Here is a 21,921-nt window from a genome sequence, read left to right as displayed (position 1 = left end):
GTTTCCTTTCTGTTTCCTCTTCAAGCCAACACTGGAGATCAACCACCATGCAGGGAAGTCCTTAGACAGTTTCTGTAAGTGGCAGAAAACCATCCAACACCGCAGCAGCTATGGAAACGCCATACCAGACAATGGGATCGCTCACCACGACACCGCTGTGCTAATCACCAGGTCAGAACACCAAGTCGAAACACCTGTTTTCACATGTTTAAAAAAAGTCTTTGAAATAAGACGTTCTGTTCAAAGGCCAAAAGCATGTAGACACTGTCCTTTTAGTCGCACCAATGGTTTTATAGTCTGACTTGGGGAGTTTTTATCTCTGTCCAAATTCCTCCAGGCCTTCTAAATGTCTTCTAAATGTTTTCCTGTTCATTTAAATGTGTAGTGTGTAAGAATTAATGACATCTAATGTGAGACTACAGGTTGCAACAAATGGAAGTCTCCTCTGCTCCCTCTCTTTTCTCGAGCATTCATTCTTCTTCGTTCACACTCTTGCCTTTGCAGCAGGAAGACCCGGGGTTTGCAACCCAGTCGGAACAAAGGCCTTTCTGCATGGAGTTTGCATGTCCTTCCCGAGTGTGTGTGGGTTTTCTCCATGTTCTCTGGTTTCCTCACACGGTACAAAAACATGCAGAATTGGGGATTAGGCAAATTACACACTCTAAATTATCAATGAGTGTGAGAGTGGATGGTTGTTTGCCTCTCTGTGGCCTTGGGATGGACTGGCAAATGTTGCCCCATGTCAGCTGGGATTGGCACCAGCGCCACACGCAACCCTCATGTGGAGGCAGAAAATGAATGAATGCTAGTTTGTCTGTTCAGGCTACTGTAGATTCATGGTGGCTTCTATAAAGCAGCCCCATATACGTACATATAAAGGCTTATTCTACATAAACATCTGTCTACCACTTTATCCTGGGTTAAATTCATATATTCATTATGTTGAAGTAAATGTATTTACACTTGCTGTGCTTGGAGTATCTTGAATTATTTTCCTCTGTCTGCTAATGACACTTTCCCAGCCCCTCTCTCCAAAGGCTTTCTGGGTCGATTGATAGCGAGGAGCGCTCTGCCCAGCTCAGAAAGATTTGAGGAGGGAGTGAGAAAAAAACAAATTAAGCCCGAGAGAGGATGAGAAATGAACCAGAAAAATACAGCAAAGCTCCCTTGAATCTGACAAACACTGCTCACTCTTTGCATTCCTCCGAGTCCACATTGTTACTGATACACAACAATGTGTAGGCACATATATTAAACAGATAAAACACTGGTGCTATTGACTGAGGAATGTGTGTCAGCAAACAGCAGAGCCATGGTTTGGTCAGGGTCATCTGATGATTGGGGCTGGACAGAGCTGCCACAAATACTTTTCTTCCTCAGAGAATGTGCTGTAAGTGAACAGTCAAATAGAGGGCTGTTAAGAGCAGAGACATGTCATTACTGTTCTTTAACTCTGTTTGGGGTGGCTTTTGTGTGAACAGCTTGGAGTTTATGATGGCTTTTATCAAGCAGAGGGTGGAAACTGTCCAGACAGATGACACCACAGTGACCGTCCAAGATTTCCTGCTATTGTTCTTTTAAAAGTATATCTGTCTGCTATCGCTGCTGCTCACTGTCTGTCCCCAGTGTCTGTGTGTGTATCACACCGTGTCCATTTCAACTAGGGCTGAACGGTTTTGCCATTATTTTGACTTGTGATTGCGAATGGTTATGTCATTATTGTCATTTTCATTCGGAAAAAACATATTTAAAATGATTACTGTTTGGTATTTTGTGCAGATCTGCGAGATGCATAGCTGGTCTGTAGAAAAAAGATGTGTATAGGTCTAGACAATAATTCATCTAAAATGATATTTTGATACACATTTTGGCTTTCACAAAAGCCTCCTGCGATTTGAAAGTTGCAGTGGGCTGTATTGCAATTTTGATTAAAGTTCGATGAACTGTTCAGCCCTAGTTTCATCTATGTATGTGTCTGTAACATATAGACACTATAGCTCATGGACGATAAGTTGACTATAATACGTTTTTAATTCCTGTCTGCAGATATGACATCTGCATCCAAAAAAACAAGCCCTGCGAAACCCTAGGTAACACGCACACACACACACACACACACACACACACACACACACACACACACACACACACACACACACACACACTAGGACACTGCATTGAATACCATTCGTTTGGACAGCTTGAACAAAGCAGTATCCATAACTTTGTCCATAACCAGTTAATGCCTAACTTGCTAACCATTTCAAATCTTAACCCTAAACTTAACCAGTTCATTAATTAAGAAATTAATTAAGTGTTTATGCCAGAAAATGTCCTAAATTGGTAACAAATACAAGTGTACACTACCATTCAAAAGTTTGGGGTCATCTATCCATTTTTTTTTGTTTTCCATTAAAAGTCACACTTTTATTCATCAAAAGTATTACAAAATGAATAGAAAATAGACATTGACAAGATTAGAAATAATGATTTTTATTCAAAATAATAATTTTGCCCCTCAAACTGTTTTCAGCTGTGCTAACATCATTGCACAAGGGTTTTCAAGGGTTTTCTAATCATCCAATAGCCTTTTAACGCCATTAGCAAACACAATGTACCATTAGAACACTGGAAATGGGCCTCTATACACCTATGTACATATTCACATTAAAAACCAGACGTTTGCAGCTAGAATAGTCGTTTACCGCATTAACAATGTATAGAGTGTTTTTATGATTAATTTAATGTTATATTCATAACATTAAATTAAGTAAATTCGGTATTAAATAAGACCCCAAACTTTTGAACGGTAGTGTATACATTCTTATACAAAGGACATCAGCTGCTTTCAGACATGCAGAGAGCTCTAGAGATAGTCTGGAGGGCCTGTACATAAGAGAAGTCACTCAATCTGTAGATTCTGTGGAGATTGTTGATAGTATTTCTGATAAAATCCTTACCAGCATAGTTTGTCAAACTTTGGAGAATGTCCAGACCCAAATCTTTCTGGGGTTGTGTTAATGTTAGATTAAACCCCCAAGAAAGAAACATAAGCCAGTGTAATGTTTGTTTTTCTTTTATCTTAAAATAACGTCTTCAAGAGAAAAAGTGAGATGGAATTACAGCCTCTTTCATTTCCACTCTGCACGTGGAACCTGTGTCCTCTCATACGGAGGTCAGACACTCAAATAGCCAGAATCGGGCCCAGACAGTTTAAGTGTAACGCTGACCTGAGGTCAGTTAAATGGACTTCATCAAAAACCTGCGAACCTTCACCGTGAAAAGATTATTACAGCAACAGCACATCCAGCAAACATTACACCGTGTTCCTTTTAGTAATTGAGAAAATGACTTTTCTGTCTCAGGGTTGGCTCCTGTGGGAGGGATGTGTGAGCCGGAGAGGAGCTGCAGTATCAATGAGGACATTGGCCTTGGAACAGCGTTTACTATCGCCCATGAGATCGGACACACGTGAGTAACACAAACACACGTAATAACCATGCCACAAATTGTCGTCTAATTATATTTTCTAAAAAAGAGGGAGATATAAGTCTTTTCACCCCCATTGTACAATAACTGGGGAAGTTGTCCATCCATCTCTGACTCACTATGACACAAACTGTCTCTCCTGGAATCCCCACAGCGCGCGCGTCTCGTCTATCATTTATTGTGTGTTTCTGCATCTGCGGCGAGATTACGTCTGCACATCAGAAGACAGTCGTCTATAATCCTGAGCAGCATGAGTCACTCCCATCAGTTGTGAATATGTTAATAGTTGTATGTTTTTCTTTCAGTCACAATGTTTATTTGCTCGTGGGATTGGTAACATGTGGAGTTGGATGCCTGTTTTTTTTTTTTTCACGTCCCGACCTCCTGGGTGACTGTGATTTACTAGAACAGCTGTTCTGGATCAGTTGATAACTAGTCATTTTATCTGCCTGTAAACCTCATTTCTGTCATGAATGCTGACTTTGTTTTTTGTTTTTTTTCTTCTGCAAAACCACAGAGTTTGTTTATTCTTATTGTTCAGAGGAATTCAATTTACACAGAAGTATGAAGACTGATGGTGGATCCATCACTAGTGATGACCACCCTTCATTTTCAAACCAACATGACTGTACATTGTGTACTGATTTGTGTGTGTGTGTTTATGTGTTTCACCAGCCTCAGTACAATCTACAGTTGTTCTGGATTGTCATATAAATGTTTTTGGCATCAGTTGTGCAGGATTAGATTAAATGCAGAGCAGTTTGTGGTGAAGTGTACCCACATGACACGACGACTCAGCTGAGGGACTCAAAGCTTTCACGAAATGTATATATCAGGCTCAAGCACAGCTACTGTGAAAATGGATCTGTAACACATTTTTATACATAATAACAAATAAGGATCTGATAGACAAGACTTTACAGAGACAGCATTTCAACATAAATGTATTTCTTCACCAAATATTACAGTAAATTTGTAACAACTTAAAGAATTTTCTGTAACACAAAGTTTTCAATATTTTCAGCTGACTTTACATTGTGATTAATGAACGTAAATAGTGAAAAACATCAGGGACATTATTGCATATGATGAAATCTAATCTAATTTTAAATTTAAATTGCATATCATGTGAAACACAATGAAAGCATTTTCACTGGTAATGTTTTGCCAGGCTGAAACGGCAAGAAAAAAAGAAAGTAGCAGTGTAGTTTTGGTGTTGGCACTGCTCGTCTCTGCTCTCTATGTGATATAAAGATGTAAAAACTAGAATGCCTAAAAGATTAAATAATCACCTGCAAATTAGCTTAATAATTTTCTGGTTATTGATCGACTAAACAATCTCTAAACCTGGCATGATTACAAGCTTCTGCAGTTTCAGTTCTCAGAAAAGAATTGAAGTAAAACTGTCTCTGTTCTCACTGCAGATTTGCAAAATGGTTGACAGATGGTGATTCAGAAACTCAGGTAACGGCACAGAACTGGCAGAATCAGGAAACTGAAAAACAAAGTTATAAACTGGCACGAGGAGGAAACTGGTGGAATTCCACCTAAAGTATGAGGAAAACCAGTTTTAAGAGTGAAATTGCTAAAGAAGTATGTAAACTGAATGGGAGATCACTTAACAGGACACAGGTGCAAACAATAAGGACAGGGACATGTGATTAGAGGAGCAGGAAAACCACAGTCAGTCATCTGTGATGAGAAAAACAGAATGAATTCCAAAATAAAGCAGGAAATAACTAATGATGACTAAAAAAAAAAGGACAAAACCTTGACTTGAGCAGATGTAAGATATAACCTCAGCAGGTCACTCTGCAGTGTCTAAAGCTGGCAACACACAACACGACTTTCACAGTCTTTACCGATTTTGAAATTCCTGACGAGGAATCACTGACGACATGATTTGTCAAATCAAGTGAACTGAAACGGTTTTGCTGCTGCTGTTGTTTGCACAGCTATCTGCTCTGAGAAACCAGTCTTTTGACGCCATGTCCTATGTCCCACCTACTGTTTTCCATCGGCTGCTGGCAGCAGGTGTTTGCAGTTGGGTCAATAATCGGCCCACACTATCTGATTATGTCCAGAGTCTGCTCAAAACAATCTAATTTTATTGTCTACAATCGGGTCAGGTCTTTTACCTTCACACTAACAGATTTCTGAGCCATCCAGCCTTGCTGCCTGTCCCCAAACTAGTGCTGACTGGAGCAGACTCTGCCCAGCGGTGAATCGTGGGTAAAATCAGGCAAAAATAATCTTATAGTGTGTCCCCAGCTATGTCCTTCGTCTGATGGTAATGATGGAACATGTGGTCATAATTTCTTTGCTGGATGAAGGTGAACACTGACAGCTGTGGACTGTCCTCAGTCATACGTCTGGGTTTTTTTTTTTTTTTTTGATTCCTCTCTGTCATACTTCTTTTTTTCCCCCTCTGTCCTCAAAGTGTTGTCAATGTGTCATCATGGTTTTTAGGTTTGGGATGAACCATGACGGTATGGGGAACGCATGTGGCCCTCGCAGCCAGGAGACCGCCAAGCTGATGGCCGACCACATCACCATGAAGACCAACCCGTTCATCTGGTCGGCCTGTAGCCGGGATTACATCACCAGCTTCCTGGAGTGAGTCCGCCCTATCAGATATCTGCAACACCACAAATCATTTGGTAATTAGAGGTTTCAAGAAGAAAAGAAAAAAGTCACTGTTGTGATGATCAGAGACACATTGAAGTTAGTGAAGGCTCGACAGTAGGCAGATCTATTTGGTTCTCATTTCAATACATCTTTTTTTCTTTGAACATTTCCAATCAGGGCTCCAGACTCACTTTTTTTACTACAAGTGAAATTGAAACCGCAAAAATATTCCCATTTCCTCTAATTTTCACTGTATTTACTTTAATACACAATAAATTGCAATGTGCTGTTTGAGATTCACAGTGTCAAAATAAGATGCGTCTCTTAAAACGAAACAACCAACAGGATTCTATTACATTCTATTCTATTCATAATCTTGCATAGCACCACTTCCTTTAAATCTGGCTTTCAAAATAAGAGCCAAAGACGTTGTCTTTTTTACTACTTTTGCTTAAATCTTTTGCCGTAATGCTTAACAATAAAAATGTTGATAGCCATGATCCTTGTGAAATAAAATACACGTTTTTAATTCCGTATTTCATTCTACTAGTTAACTTTATAAAATAAAATACCCGTTTTTCATTCCGCAACTGTCATAATCGGTAAATTATTATTATTGCTTTAATTATATTCCATGTTTAATTGTATCTTTTATTATATTAGTTGTAAAATAAAATATGTTTTATGCCATTCCACAACTGTAATACATTAGCGATAACAGGAAGTAGTCAAACATTCGCACATACGCAGTGCAAATTGGGTAAAGACATTGACATTAAGCTAACCTAATTTATATTAGAGGAACCGGCAAATTTAGTCGCACACGCCCAAGTCTCGCAAAAAAATGCTGCCAAATGATTGAAACATTTAAAATGATTCACTTATATCTTGATTTTGTATCCTGCTTTAGCTCTGGAATGGGATCGTGTCTGAACAATGTCCCACCAAAGCAGGAGTTTGTGTATCCCACCACAGCTCCTGGTCAGGCCTACGACGCTGACGAACAGTGCCGCTTCCAGTACGGAGTCAGATCTCGACAGTGTAAATATTCGGTGAGTTCTCCGTCCACGCTCTCAACACTTGCCCTTATTTTTCCTCCTCTTTCTTATCTGGAAATGTAGGTAGCCTTGATGTGACATAACATACATGTATATTAATAATAATAATTGGAGTGTGATCAGTGCAATATCGTATGTGAAAATCCCTTTACAATACTGCACATAATATGCCCACATCATATATACTCTGGTTACATACTTATACATCTATTTTTTTCAGCTTTTGAAGTGATTAAAATGATATTTATTTGGGTCATTGTTTAGCTCTGTGTAGTGTTTTCCTCCCCGTCTCTGTACATGGGTGTAATTATCAAGTTGACTCCACTGCAATGATGTGAAACATCTTGGATTGCTGATGCTGAATAGCATACATTTCATTGCATGGTCAGCTTTTACTGGGCCATGCTGAGACCGAATGGACATCTGGAACAGCAGACTGCTTTATAGACTCATTATTATCAATACTATGTGGTCAGAGCATATGTACGCAATAAAACGTGGCCCCATCTGTTATAGACATTGCTTCAGCGGGGAGAAAAGACGAGTCAGCGAATCCTCTGTGTCTCGTAGCTTATATGGAAAACTGACTCTTTTTTTTTTTTTCGTTACTTCTTGCTTTGTTCTTTTCTCTTTTCATTTCTCTCTGTCGTCTGTGTTTTATTCTCCTTCCACAGGAAGTCTGCAGTGAGCTCTGGTGCATGAGTAAGAGCAACCGTTGCATCACCAGCAGCATTCCTGCTGCAGAGGGAACCATCTGTCAGACCAACACAATAGAGAAAGGGGTGAATAACACACCAGATCTAACTTTTTTCTGTTATTTGTGTAATGTGTTACTTACACCTATGTTCTTTACATTGAAAGCATAAGTGCTGATCATCATTTCTACATGACTCTCTCTGTGTTTTCTTAGTATAGTGGGGTTTAGATCAGGCGACACCTGCTGCACTACACGCAGGAAGTGATTCGTTTTATAACGGCAACATTGCAACAGACAGCGAAATCGGTTGGCATAAAGTGAGAAGATAACTGACAGGTTTGACAGGATAAACACTTCCTCGGTCACGTCTGATAGTATTACTTGACAGAGTCTCGATGAAGGACACAGCATACAAATAATCTTACATTCTTTCTATTGAACAGAGGCAACTTGACCAAGGCTGGAGGACAGTGTTGTTCGTCAGTCCTGCTGTCCACAAGACTAAAAACACAGCCAGTGTCTTGCATTGACTCCTAGTTGGAAAACTGTTTTGTTTTCCTAATAAAATATTTGTAAGATTAACATTTTTTTAAAGAAAGGAAATCCTGAAGAACATGCACTTCTTCAAAATGACACAGTGAGCAATCTTTCTTTCGTTGCGTGTTCCCTCTGAGATTTATGATTATGATTATTATGATACTTGCTTTCCGTAACCAGTTGGTCAGCTTTTTATTTGTTCCTTTTTAATTTCAAGCGTCATAAAAATGAAATGTGTTTCTTGTTGTTTTAAGCAGTGTGTTCATGTGTCTTATTTGCTGCAGTGGTGCTATAAGAGGATGTGTGTGGCATATGGGACTCGTCCAGAGGGCGTGGACGGAGGCTGGGGGCTGTGGTCACCGTGGGAGGAGTGCAGCAGGACGTGTGGAGGTGGAGTCTCCTCCTCTATCAGACACTGTGACAGTCCCAGGTACAGGTCTCAGCTCTGACCACTCACAATTACAGTTATTTTGCTGGTGCAGGAAGTTAATTCATTTATTCTCCACCTATTTGACCTCCACATGAGGGTCACGGGGCTGGAGTCAATCCTAGCTGACAGAGCAAAAGCTAAATGCTTTTGTACTGTGGGAGGAAACCAGAGTACCTGAATACAATTTGAGATCCAAACCGGTGACCTTGCTGTGAGGCAACAATGATAGCCACTGTACCCTCGTGTGACCCGATCTGGGAAATTATATCTGGTAAATCTGCTTATAAAACTCAATATTGAAGGGGCATTCAAACAATGACTGTATTGTTGGAAGGTGTGTTATTGGGTCAGCATATCATTATCACAGCAAACCTTTGAAAGAGTCAATTGGTTGTTGTAAATGTTCTTCTTGTTCAGAAATAACAAAACAAAGTGCCTTCGTATAGTGCTTTAAGAGATGGGTGGACAAAATCCACAAACCTCCGTTTCCTCAAAATACATCACATCACATCACTAAAGCTTGACGAGGCCTAAGTGGTGTGAAAATTGAGTCAAGTGGTTACCGATGTCTTCACTCACTCGTGCATAGCTTTAATACAGTGTCTCGCACAGTGACTTAGAAAGGAAACATACATTTGGCAACATACCATAACACTCTATTGTACCTCGGATTGCTGAAGCATAGCATACGCTCCTGTTGAACTTTGTTCAGCATGCATATTGTAGTTACTTTACTAAGTTTTTCTGTAGTATTAAGATGGAGTTAAACGACGACCACAGTGGATGAGTGTGCAGCATGTTTACGTAAAAAAATGTCTTAGTTTTCACTTAATCAGAGTTTGTCTCAGGTGCGTCTCACTCAAATGAGCCACACCTGTTCGATTTGAGAGTGGAGCTCACTAAGGAAGGCTCAAAAATATTGACTTGGTGATATATCGTATACATAACGATGAAAGCGCTCTAAAGTAAACACTGCCAGTTTTGCCGGCATCACTACTTCATGTCTCCTCACGGCAGCACGGCTCAAATGAATGAGGCAAACTTGGGTTGAAATTACCTGTCTGAAGAAGAGGGAGTTTACAGTGGGATAATAACAGAGAAATCTACGTTAAGAGATGCTCCATCCACGTTCAACACATAGACTTTATGCACTTTGTTGTGAATAAATACATACATTTCTAAAATGTTTTCAAATATCATGATTATTATTATATTATATTATATTGATTATTACAGAATTGTTGTATCGTAATATTATTGGTATCATGGACTATGTATCACCCCTGGAGCATAATAGTGAAAATTATCTTATTTATTTCATTACAGAGGCATATTTAGCAGCAAATACTCTCCCCTCGTGTTGAAAACAAAGCTGAGCAGGTTGCAGCAGACCAGCAGCACAGCTGTCGCACACTGCACACACATCTAGTGTGGTGCAAGCATTAGAAATGTTAACCTGCTCATCATCCTTTTATTCTATTAGGGCTTGATATTATAATCATAATAATAATATATATCTAGGTATCTAATATATGAGTCATCCCCAAAATGACTAACAGACTGTCTGTTGAATTACACTCACCGGAGCACTCATCTTGAATTGATTTCACCAGGAATGGTTTGATCCAAGTCTGAGGCCAGTGGCCTTGTGTGCGTCGTGTTGCACATTTAGCTTCAGCTCCATAATGTTTAAATTTGTTGAAAGTATAGCAGAGGCAGCCATTTGGCGATGTGTCTGGCTCTGGCCACCTTCTCGGCTCTGTTTTTAAACCACAGAGGTGTTGTCATGATGGTGTGTGATACACAGTCGAGCAATAATAGAGACAGACGGCAAGATTGAAAACACACTGATGGAGGCAGGAGAAGCCAGCAGCCAGCCAGTGCTGTGTGATGGAGGTTAGATCATGTTAAATTGTACTCAGATGTGACTGACTGGACTGATTCTCTTTGTATTTGGTTGCAGGCCAACCATCGGTGGAAAGTACTGTCTCGGTGAGAGAAAGCGTTTCAGGTCCTGCAATATTGACGTGAGTATCACTGCTCTTCGGTGTCATCAACTGCTTAGCGTACTGTTATTGACTTGATTCAATTTCGTTGTGTTAAGTCATTGTACAAGACTCTGCTGATGGTGTTTATTCTGCAGCAGAATCAGTTTTACTGCCAGTATTTGCTTTGGTGTTTTGGTGCATAACAAAGGAAAAGAAGACTAAGGAAGACTTGACATTAAAATTAAGTCAGATTGAGAAAAGCAATTACTGTATAAGAGTAAGCAGAGGAGACAGTGCAGCAACAAATTAAAACTAAATCAACTTTTAAATATAAACAAATTGTAAAGCAAGATGCCTGAAAACACACGTCACTGAAAAGTTTCAGAAGTGGATTCTCATGATAAGAGCAAACAATTGAATGGGATAAATGTTGCCCTGCTCACCCCTGCTCTGCTATTATTAATAGATTACTAAATTAATTGTCAGCTATTTTGATGATCGATTAATCGATTTTTAAGCTTTTTCATTATTAAAACAAGATTTCTGAGTGTTTCAGCTTCTTAAATGTGAATATTTTCCTCCTTTCTTCGCTCCACATAACAAAGAAATGATTAAAACTTAATCATTTTGGTTTGTGGACAAAACAAGACATTCGAGAACATCGTAATTTCCAGGTTAGACAAACCAGACATTTTATGACATTTTATGGACCAAGCCATTAATGGATTAACTGAGAAAATAATCGAAAAGATTAATCGATTACGAAAATAATCGTTAGTTGCAGCTCTAGTATACACACAAAAACACACCCTCAGTCAGGCCTGATAGTAGTGCTTGACAGGGGCCAACAGGACAGATGAAGGACGCCACATTCACATCATGTTACATTGTTTCTGTTCACGTAGACCAAACAGAGACAGAATAATAACATCAGTCAAAGTTATAACTTCATAAAGAAGTATAAAAATAAGAGAAGAGATTTGACCGTGTGTGCAGAATATGAAAACAAATGAGTGATCAGATAACTGCACAGTGTTATGTAATGATGTGGCTCTCTTCACTTTATTGATAAGGCTAAGGATAATGTACTCGGATGTGTGTTTCACAGGACTGTCCTGCCGGATCTCGTGATTTCAGGGAGATTCAGTGTTTCAACTTTGACAGTGTTCCTTTCCGGGGAAAATTTTACACCTGGAGACCATACAGAGGGGGTGAGTGAGTGAACCTTTTCTGTGTGTGAGCTGGTGTTTGCGTATTAATGTATTAAAACTGTATTTCCTCATTGAAATATCTAAACATAACGTATTGTATGTGTGTAAGTCCATTCAAGGTAACCCACAATGAAACGTCAGAGTGAGGAAGGAAATATACAGCATTACTATTTAGCCAGTGTGTGTCTATTGTTCTTTCAGTTTACTGTGTGCATTTGTCTCTCCTCGTGAAGCATGAGAGCTTCGGAAACGGAACAACAATTCCCATGATCCTACGCTGTTTCTGACATCATGAAAACTTGGCTCTTTGTTATTGTTTTCATTGAGAAGACCCCAAACGGCAGAAATGACATACTGCGAGTTAAACATCACTGTCAACCACATTTATTACAACTGCTAACAGGCCATTACAATCATTCAATCCTAAGACTTCTGTGAGCTTGGCTGTCTTGCCATGACTCCCCCAGTTGCACCAGCTGCTCCCCCACAACCTCACTCCACTGTGTGGTCACGTCGGTCCACTCCAGATCCACTCCTCTTCTTTTTGATATTTGTAATCAGTCGACACAAAGACAGAGAGGAGATAAACCAAAATACAAAGTGTCTGTGAGGAGAAAGTGAATTGAAGCTGCAGACTCTCTCTCCACTCTGGCTCACAGATGCTGGCTGCAGAGAGCTATGCATCCCATCATGCCTTGCAAGAATTCCTTGCTCCTGATGAGCACTACACTGGACGTGAAAGATAAATAGTTTCAACGACATAACTGCCTTTAATCTAGCCCTCCAATAACATAATGGCTTACAGAGATGGCCCCGGCCAGCCAACTTCAACTTCAGGCAACAAGTGCTCCTTTCATCAAGTCAGCTGATTTTACAATGGAAATCCCTTGCAGCTGTTAAAGTAGGAACAGTGCCAGAGACTCTGCCCTGTGTTAAGGCCAGATCACACCGCCCAGCCCCTCTTCTGTCCTCTGCAGCCTCCTCACGCTCTTTAGATTTAGGTTTCATTCTTTCACTTTTACCTCCTCACTCAGGGAAGAGCAGCTTCCTTTTCTTCCTTCTCTGTTGTCCTCGCTGCTCTGGATTCCTCTGTGAACCTCCTGACTTCTGCTCACTATGATGCAATCTCTCCCATTCTGATTTCTGCCAGAGACGGCTTTTCACTCTCGGCTCAGACAGAAAATTCTTCTTTTTTTTTTTTTTAAATAAAACAAGTCTGTGGATTTTAGCAGCTATTTTTTTTTTTTTTTTTTTTTAACAAGCTGCTCCACATCACTGTTCTCAGTCCAACATCCTTCACAGTCAACCTTCATTCTCTGTACAACATACAACCCTGCAAGTTATTACTAGCATACGCAGACCCTTCTGCAAGCCACGAGTGCCCTGCCAAAGCTAGGCACCATGGGAATTGTATTTTTCCATGGTTTGACCACTTTATCATCTGTAAGCCCTGCCAGTACATACTCTCTCTCCCTCTCACTCTCTCTCTCCTCTTCCCAGTACATACTGTACCTGCTTCAGTGCTGCCAGCACAAACAAACACAGCCCAGGCTGATGTCAACAGCCACTCAAATAGTGGAGTTTGTTGGCAAGTTGCACGGATGAATGAAGGATATATACCACTTGGCTCTGTGGGTTTGTGTATGTGTGTGTGTGTGTGTGTGTGTGTGTGTGGGGATGAAAAGGGTATCGTCTTGCATGTGCACATATTCTACATCATCACCTAGAATCAATTGCCCGTGTTAGAAGTGCTTGTACAGATTATAAAGGCTCTGCTGTGTACCACATGATGACTTGATGGCTTTATTGCTGCTGCCGCTGCTGTCAGATCAGACCAACAGATGTAATAACATGCATACATACACTTTTTTTGTTGTTGGTTTAATGTCTCTCATGGTTTAGTCTGTCAGTGACACGTCTGCTCTCGTAAACCAGGATGTTCATGTAGATTCAAGAGGATTTTTGAAGGACATTTGCAGTTAGAGGCAAAATAAATAGTAGAGAAAGTTGTAAAACTGTAGCCACAATAAGCACTATATAATATAATAAAATATGTACTATAAGCACTGTATTAAATATATATTACACATGTTGGAGTTCTATTGCACGTCTACTTGTCCTGAGATAATGTCCAATGTTAAGAATTAATGGCTGATCAAAACAAAAGGACTCCTCTGCTGATCCCTCGCTTTCCCCGGTCCGTCGGGGAACTACTATACGGTGGCCTTCACATAACAGAAAGGATGTTTCTAATTTGCATAGTAACCCTTTGCTTTAAAGTGCAAGAGGCTTGTTTGTCTATTTAGGCTTCTGTAGAAACATGGTGGTGTAAAACGGTGGCCTCTGTAAAGAAGGGCCCTGCCTAAAGTCACACGGAAAGGACTTGATCTTTGGCTGTGAAAACCAAACCATTTTGTTTGAGTCGGCCAGCGTAGTTGTTTTGCTCTTTGGACACATCTGGCAAGGCCACCATTTTGGCCATCTCCTCTAAAGATGGGAACCAATCACAAGACCCGGGCACACTAGAGGTGGTGGGATGAAGACTGAAAAGCGACATCTAGCGGCTTTTGTTTATCCAACAATGGCGACCACCAAAGAGAAGCTGTGTCTAGACCAAAGTCGTTAGACACCGTCGGTCCTGGGAAACTACAACGAAGCGCGTTTGTTGGCATGTTTTCCGTTTCTCTCCATATGTCATCTGGATCACTGGTCTGATTGGTTGAAGTTCTGTTCAAGTGTTGTTCAGAGGCATTTTGAGCTACGTTGGTCACGTCTCTTGAAAGTGGGAGGTGACTTCATCCTTTCCAGATATAGTCTCAAATGAGATTGAGATGCAGTCTGGCATTAGCCAGGCTTGGTGATGTATTACATTATGGGCAGCATAAACCCTTCTAAACATACTGTCTATGGAGATGTTCACAAAGTGACTCCTGGTGGGTTTAACAAACAAACAAACTTGCTCTTAATTTAGCAAAACCATTCATCTATAAGTAGATTACCTGTTTAATTTAACTAAGCTTTGATTGACTCAGTCAACATAGAATCAAGAAAGATTTGCAATTTAGTAAATTAGGTTTAGGTTGTTATTGTCTCAAAATTAGATTCATGTATTCGTAATCTCAGTGCGTGATTGGTACCACTGTCTCACCTGTTTGCTATGCTCTGTGTTTGTGTAAGTTTTCTGAGTTTGTTGGCATTTATTTGATGGAAAACAGTAGTCCTGTGTCAACCTGCATTTATTCATAGGAAGCAGCGACCTAATCACCTTCAGCTGCTTGGTCGGATGATTTCTCACTTCTTCTTTTGCAGCCTTCATTAGAGTCTGATACTCAGATAACAAAACAAAGACTTCTGCAACCACACACACACACACACACACACGTGTCAATAATGTGAAACCTCCTTCATTCTTGTCCGTGTGTCCAGGTGGGGTGAAGCCCTGCTCTCTGAACTGTCTGGCAGAAGGTTATAACTTCTACACAGAGCGTGCTCCAGCTGTGGTGGATGGTACGCCCTGCAGAGATGACTCCCTGGATGTGTGTGTAAATGGAGAGTGCAAGGTGAGACCAGGAGATTTTTGTTTTTTTTTGTAAACCTTTTTCTGCAACAATGAAATACGAGCCGTACTTTCACACGTGTGTAGACGGAGAGTATTGCATATATACTCCAGTCTCTAGTCCCTGGACAGACGCCACTGTCTAGTTTACACGCAGGCTGGTGACGATCACCATGAGCAGCTGCTTAACTGAAAAATGATCTTACCTTTGGCAGTAATCTTGGATCTCCATTACAATGGTCTCTCTGTAATCCTAACTGTTAATGAACAAACTGCTGTCCTGATGAAGTGGAGCTCTACAACATGTCCGTCCAACAATTGTAACTCATTTGTCTATGAATGTTAACCAACAAAATGTATTGGCAGTATTGCTGTGTTTAGGTGAATTTCTCTCTGATTGTTTTTCTTGTCGTGATCTGCCCTTGGGACTAATTGTTTTTCTCCTAGTACTTCTGGACATAATGTTTTCTGTTGTTCTGAGTTTGAATCTGTACTTCATTTTGGATTTACACAATATATTAGTTGTTCTGAGAGCCACAGCAGATGTAAACATTACTATTCTAACATAAAAATAGAAGCTTTTGCACTAACAAAATGCAACCCTCTTAGCTGTGAGGAGGCTGGAGATCCTGGGTTAATCCAAGAAGACGATTTTGTTTATCAACATGTCTGTTCTCTCCCCTCCTTCACTCATCTTTTTCTGTTTTACTGTGCTGTGCAGGAACTCGGTGACCCTTCAGCTCAGCTGTTTCTCTGTCTGCACTGCTGACTGGCCTTCGTTCACTGCACTCTCATTATCTCGTGTCTCTTTCCTTCTCTGAGTCTACATTCTTTTTATTTTCATACTCTGTCCCTCAACTTTTTTTCCCCCCTCTCTTTCTTTTCCTCATTCTTACAGTTTTTTGTTGTCTGCTGTCCAGTCAGTGCCTCTTCCCCCTTTCGCTCTCCTTTATCATCTCACCTCTCATATATTTTATGCAGATCTTAATCAGTTGTTTGCAGGCCCATGCTGGTTTTTCTTCGGTGGCTTCCATCTGTCAATGAAGGAGAATCAGAAGGAGAGAGGGAGATGTGGATGAGGGGTGGTAGAAAAGGGTTCTAGCAACAGATGGTCCTGTTAAACACTACATGCCGCTGCAGACAAAAGGCACATCTGGTTCAGTCACATTTTCCTGGATCTGTTGGACAAAATATAGAGTGTAGAAAAACATTAGCAACACCTGTACTTCCATGAAATGAACAGAGCACATACTGTGCTCCTACAGGGAGTTCAGCTGTCCACTCACCTCAGTAAAAATGTATTTTATGTTATTGTATGGCTGAGTGTTCTGGGTGCACGTATACTCTCCCAAACATAGTGTTTGGCTTCCACATTTTCGTTGTTGCCAGTTGAAGTTCTTATGAAACCAAATTCTCCACATCCAGGCTTCTCAAACTGTGGTACATGTGCCACCAGTGGTACGTGTGCTTCCTTTTGTGGTCCTTGGAGGAAAACCAGAAATACTATTCTACTGTAAAAATTATGACTCTCACACCGTCTTAATCTAATTTCATTATACCAGTATATGTTAAGTATATGTTAGGAAGAGGAGGATGATGAGAGAGAGCAAAATATCTTATTGGGAATAAATCTGCCTCCTGAAAAGTCTGTAGCTGACTTTGCTCGACCTATTTACACCACTGTATTTAACCTTAATAATGATAACAATAATAATAATAATGGTGTTACTAGTTTAGAACCACTGCTCTACATAAATAGATGTATCCTGTATATCATCTGTTTATCAAAACAGAAAAGAACAAATTAAATAGGTGACCAACCAAAGATTAATGTCAATGAACAAAAATGTCCGATTAAGTTGTTCATTGCTAACTCTTACTAGATATTTAAGCTTCAGTTCATAACTTTTCTGAACATAATGTAACACTAATTGTAAAAGGTTAATCTTCTTTCATTTTCAGATTATATATCTCATCACTCTCCAGATTACATAACCATTGTTTTATTCATACTTTCAACACTGGATTAAGTGTTGAACTATGACCTTATCGATGTGAAAGTAATAACAAACCTAAGCTTTATTATCTGTCTCTAGATAATAGATGGGAATCAGAGCAGTTGCCATTAATTCTCTGCACTATTGTTTAGGTTTGGTTGACTGTTAAAGAGTTTGAGTGAAATCACCTGCTTTGCTCATCATGAAACTTATTTATGTCGACAGCCATGGGTTTAGCAACCTAAGAGCATTATGTCTGCACAGGGTCAGAAAACACATCTGGACGAACCATCTGATATTTCTGTGTTATGGGAAAGTGGTCTGGAAGACATTAGAGGAAATCCCTCAGCTCAGCCTGTGACACCTCTCCACGTCCTGACCGTGCCCCTTCACCTATGACCTTGAGTGACCCCTGCACCTCATTCGTTTTCTTTCTTCCCGCAGCACGTCGGCTGCGATCGCATCCTCGGCTCAGAAGTACGCGAGGACCGCTGTCGGGTCTGTGGGGCCGACGGGAGCAGCTGCCTGAGTGTTGAGGGACTCTTCAACGACTCGCTTCCTGAAGGGGGTACAGAACATTTGTCAGTCCTCTCATAAATTAACTTTTGGGAGCTACATCCTCAAATGAGGGATGTCCCATCTTCGTTAGCAGTAGTGAAATGTGGTTTGAATTTTGAATTAAGCATTATTGCTGTCTCTTAGAATCAGATTAAGTTAACATGAGGCTTTTACAATGGGAGTTAGGGAACATAATTATTCCCCTTTGCCAAAAAAAGAAAACCTTGGGATTCTTTGGATTGTAAATGAATCTTGGAAAACTACCTTGCCAGTTGAGTTAGACTATCCCAAGATATTCAAAATATATCATATGATTGTCAGTTCACCTGCAAAACAGTATAATGTCGCAATCTTCTATTTGACAAAGCCAGTAAAACTCAACATAGATGTGCAACAATTCATCTCAGCACCTGTTTTACTCTGGGCTTTCCTGACCAAAGATGAAAGACGTGTATATAAAACAGTTGGGAGTTGATGCAGCCCAGATTTAAGTGAGCTGCATCAAATCACAGGTATGAACAGCCACTTCTCTTATCCACTGTCAATGTCTATATCGAGCAGTTTTCATGAAAATGTGGGGAATTACAATTTCTGTACAACAAAATCAATATAAATCCTGGCCAGCCCTCTGGTTAACCTTAGAAAACTATCAGTGAGTCGGTATAGGTTAGTGCATTATGTTTATTATGAGGGTATATTGTACATGTGTATCATCTGCATATAAACTACATTATAAATAATGTTTAATTATTATTTAACCAAGATAAAGCATCTACATTTTGAAGGAAAAACTAAAGAAAACGGGGCCCTGAATGAATCCTGAAGGTACACCACCAAACGGAAAATTATTTTTACAGAAAATTAAACGACATAGTGACCCATCAGTGAAGCTACTTTAGTGCCTAATTTTAACCAGAAGTTGTAACAGTATCATTATTATAATGTGATGTTAAATCAGCCAAGTAAAATGTAATGATTGACAGTGTCAAATTTAGCTCTTAAGTCAAACAGAATGAAGATTGAATGAAGGCTAATTTGGCTTAAAACACTGAAATAATGCCTTATATATATGTATGTGTATATACATATATGTATATATATATATGTATATATATGTATGTATATACATACATACATATATATATATATGTATATATATGTATATACATACATATATATGTATATGTATATATATATATATATATATATATATATATATATATATATATATATATATATATATGGCATGACAGTTAATACTGTTGATTAACTGTCATGCCCGAAATAAACAAATCATTCATCATTCATTCATTCATATATAATATATATTGAATATATATATATAATATATAATATATAATGAATATATATATATATATATATATATATATATATATATATATATATATATATATATATATATATATATATATATATATATATATATATATTTTAATATATTTAATATAATTTACAGATGCACACCATCGATGCTTGAACTAACACACGGACAAAACTTGAAATACCCAATGATCTAAAAATCACACATACGTACACATGCATACCATAAACTCTATAAGCTTAAGTATCTTTATCCACAAGACACCCAGGGACACGTGGCAGACAGATTTAGGTGAGGTCCAACCAGTGTGGCTTGAGGCCCGCCTGCTGCTGTGTCTATTCTGGGTCACAATTCTCACCACGACACCAACTCCAGAATCTCTCACCCAACTGTCACCACTCACCCCTCTCTGGGATTCCTCAGAGGGGACACACCCTAAAAAAGGCAGCTGTGCATTGGACCACAGTGACCAGGCCACAGTCTGTCAACCCCAGCTGAAGTCTCTCAACCACCCTCAAAATATCTGACAATATCACCAGAGTGAAAAAGTCACTTAGTGAGACAGACAGGTTCCTTGATGTAGGGATAGTGTCGTTGGTATTGGTGGAGTGTGAGATACTATTTTAAAAAAAAAAGGGGGGTCGTTTTTAGATGGAGTTTTGTGAACTAGTAAAGGCCTCTACATCTCTGACTCCACAGACTTTCTAACACATGTTTTCTGTTGAAACTTTTGGTCTCTTAGCCAAAGCCAGGACACCGTCTTCTGAGTTATTTTCTCAGATTTAAAAAAAAAAACTTCTCTCCACGGCCACAGAGGAAATTTTACATCTGTTTCGGGGACTATTTCTGTTTAAAAATAGTGGAATACCCTTTTAATGAGCTGTACTCCCAGAATATGTTGCAGTAGTTGGTCACCGCCAGTGTGAGCAAAAAAAAAAACTGAATTGTGTCATTTATAGAAATGCTTTAACAGTTCCCACAAGCATTTGGATCCTGACTATAGGGATTTTCTCTTTTTACTGAGGTTGAACATGGACATTCACACTGGTTCACTTTATCCTAAAAATGTTACAGAGGGAAACCAGGATTCATCATATGGAGACAGTGGTGTCCATGTACTGTTAATGGTAAATTGCTAGAGTTCACACTGCATGCCATTTACTCAATCACACACATATTCAAATACACATTCACCCACTCACTAAGTGTAACATCGGGGGAGTAATTTGGGGTTCAACATTCTGGAGGTGTGTCCTTTCACTTTTTAGATGACCTGCTCTTCCTTCCTTGCTTCCACAGCCACTCAGCTGCAACACATTCTATTTTTAGTGACTCATTTGCCAACTAGTTTCATGATGAATTGATTAATCGACCCAGAAAACATTGAATATTGCATTCACACACTCCCAGAGCAAACGCTTATGTGAAATGTATTATTACATCCTCTAAACGTACAGAAATAAACTGGTTACAATTGGTTAACTCAACATTAAATCATTACTTTTAACATTATGTTACACTTTCTCACGAACACATAATAACCTGGTTTAATCTCTAACTTAACTCAGACTCAAATCCAGGACTGAAGGCCTGTTCTGGCCTCAAACAGATCCAGAATCACTCATCATCTGTTAATACCAATGCCTTTACTTTGGTATATTGTTTTTCTCTCTTGACTCGGTTGATGTTTCTTCAGTGATGCTTTGTTATGTAGTTTGTGCTCAGTGCTTTCAGCAGTGATGTGCCAGTTAATTTTCTTTCCATATGTCCAGCCTGTGGCTCTGGTCGGCGGCGAGGGGTTACTGAAGTGTCATGAACCAGGGATTTACAGCTCCTTTGCTCGGTTAAAAACTCCGGTCCTTCAATTGTTAACAGAACATCCTCGTGCTCACATCCTCGCTCTGTGTGTGTGTGTGTGTGCGTTTGTCTCTGAAGCCAAACATTTTAAACTCTCTGTCCCTCTGATCCTCTGCTCCTACATTTAGACTCAGACCTGGGGTCAGTTTGACCTCTCAGAGAACCACAGAGAGGTCATAAGCCAAACCTCTCCTTTCCTCTTGTGGTAAATGCACAAGAGCAAAGTTGTTGTTTTTTTATTTCTTTAAATTCGCTCCTCGTTCAGCGAGGCTGAAGTTATTTACAGCGCTGCACAGCAGATCATAGCTTAGAAAAGCAGCTGGAGGTCGGATGAGCGTAAGAAAGAAAAGGGACAAGAGACTAAAACAGATGGAGGGAAGAGAGGAGAAGAGCCGTCTCTTGGCATCGTCCTCACTCTCCAACAAAGAGCCGAAGCGAGCAGCTGAGGCCGGCTGCCCAGGAATTCAGCTGGAACCTCAGACCTCTGCTTAGTCCATCAGTGTCCCACAGAGCTGAACACTACGCATGAGTCAATCCATCCATCCCCAGTGAATAAACCTCCTTCACCCTGTT

At 39.8% G+C, this 21,921-nt stretch overlaps 1 protein-coding gene across 1 annotated transcript in view; it reads left to right on the top strand.

Moving 5' to 3' along the window:
- Positions 1-21,921, top strand: part of adamts10 (ADAM metallopeptidase with thrombospondin type 1 motif, 10) — a gene marked incomplete at both ends in the record, with an annotated part of 44,115 nt that overhangs the window by 14,469 nt on the left and 7,725 nt on the right. Inside the window, 11 exons of the mRNA XM_083888629.1 lie at positions 26-171; positions 2,047-2,090; positions 3,366-3,471; positions 5,959-6,105; positions 7,028-7,169; positions 7,850-7,957; positions 8,694-8,839; positions 10,803-10,866; positions 11,936-12,038; positions 15,465-15,598; positions 18,036-18,159. Of these exons, the coding sequence (XP_083744755.1) occupies positions 26-171; positions 2,047-2,090; positions 3,366-3,471; positions 5,959-6,105; positions 7,028-7,169; positions 7,850-7,957; positions 8,694-8,839; positions 10,803-10,866; positions 11,936-12,038; positions 15,465-15,598; positions 18,036-18,159 (1,264 nt within the window). The remainder of the gene's footprint in view (positions 1-25; positions 172-2,046; positions 2,091-3,365; positions 3,472-5,958; positions 6,106-7,027; positions 7,170-7,849; positions 7,958-8,693; positions 8,840-10,802; positions 10,867-11,935; positions 12,039-15,464; positions 15,599-18,035; positions 18,160-21,921) is intronic.

This window comes from Microchirus variegatus (assembly GCF_963457635.1).
Source record: "Microchirus variegatus genome assembly, chromosome: 4".
NCBI classification, from domain to species: Eukaryota; Metazoa; Chordata; class Actinopteri; order Pleuronectiformes; family Soleidae; genus Microchirus; species Microchirus variegatus.
The sequence above is the reverse complement of the archived record's forward strand: the minus strand, read 5'-3'. Positions and strand labels throughout refer to the sequence as shown.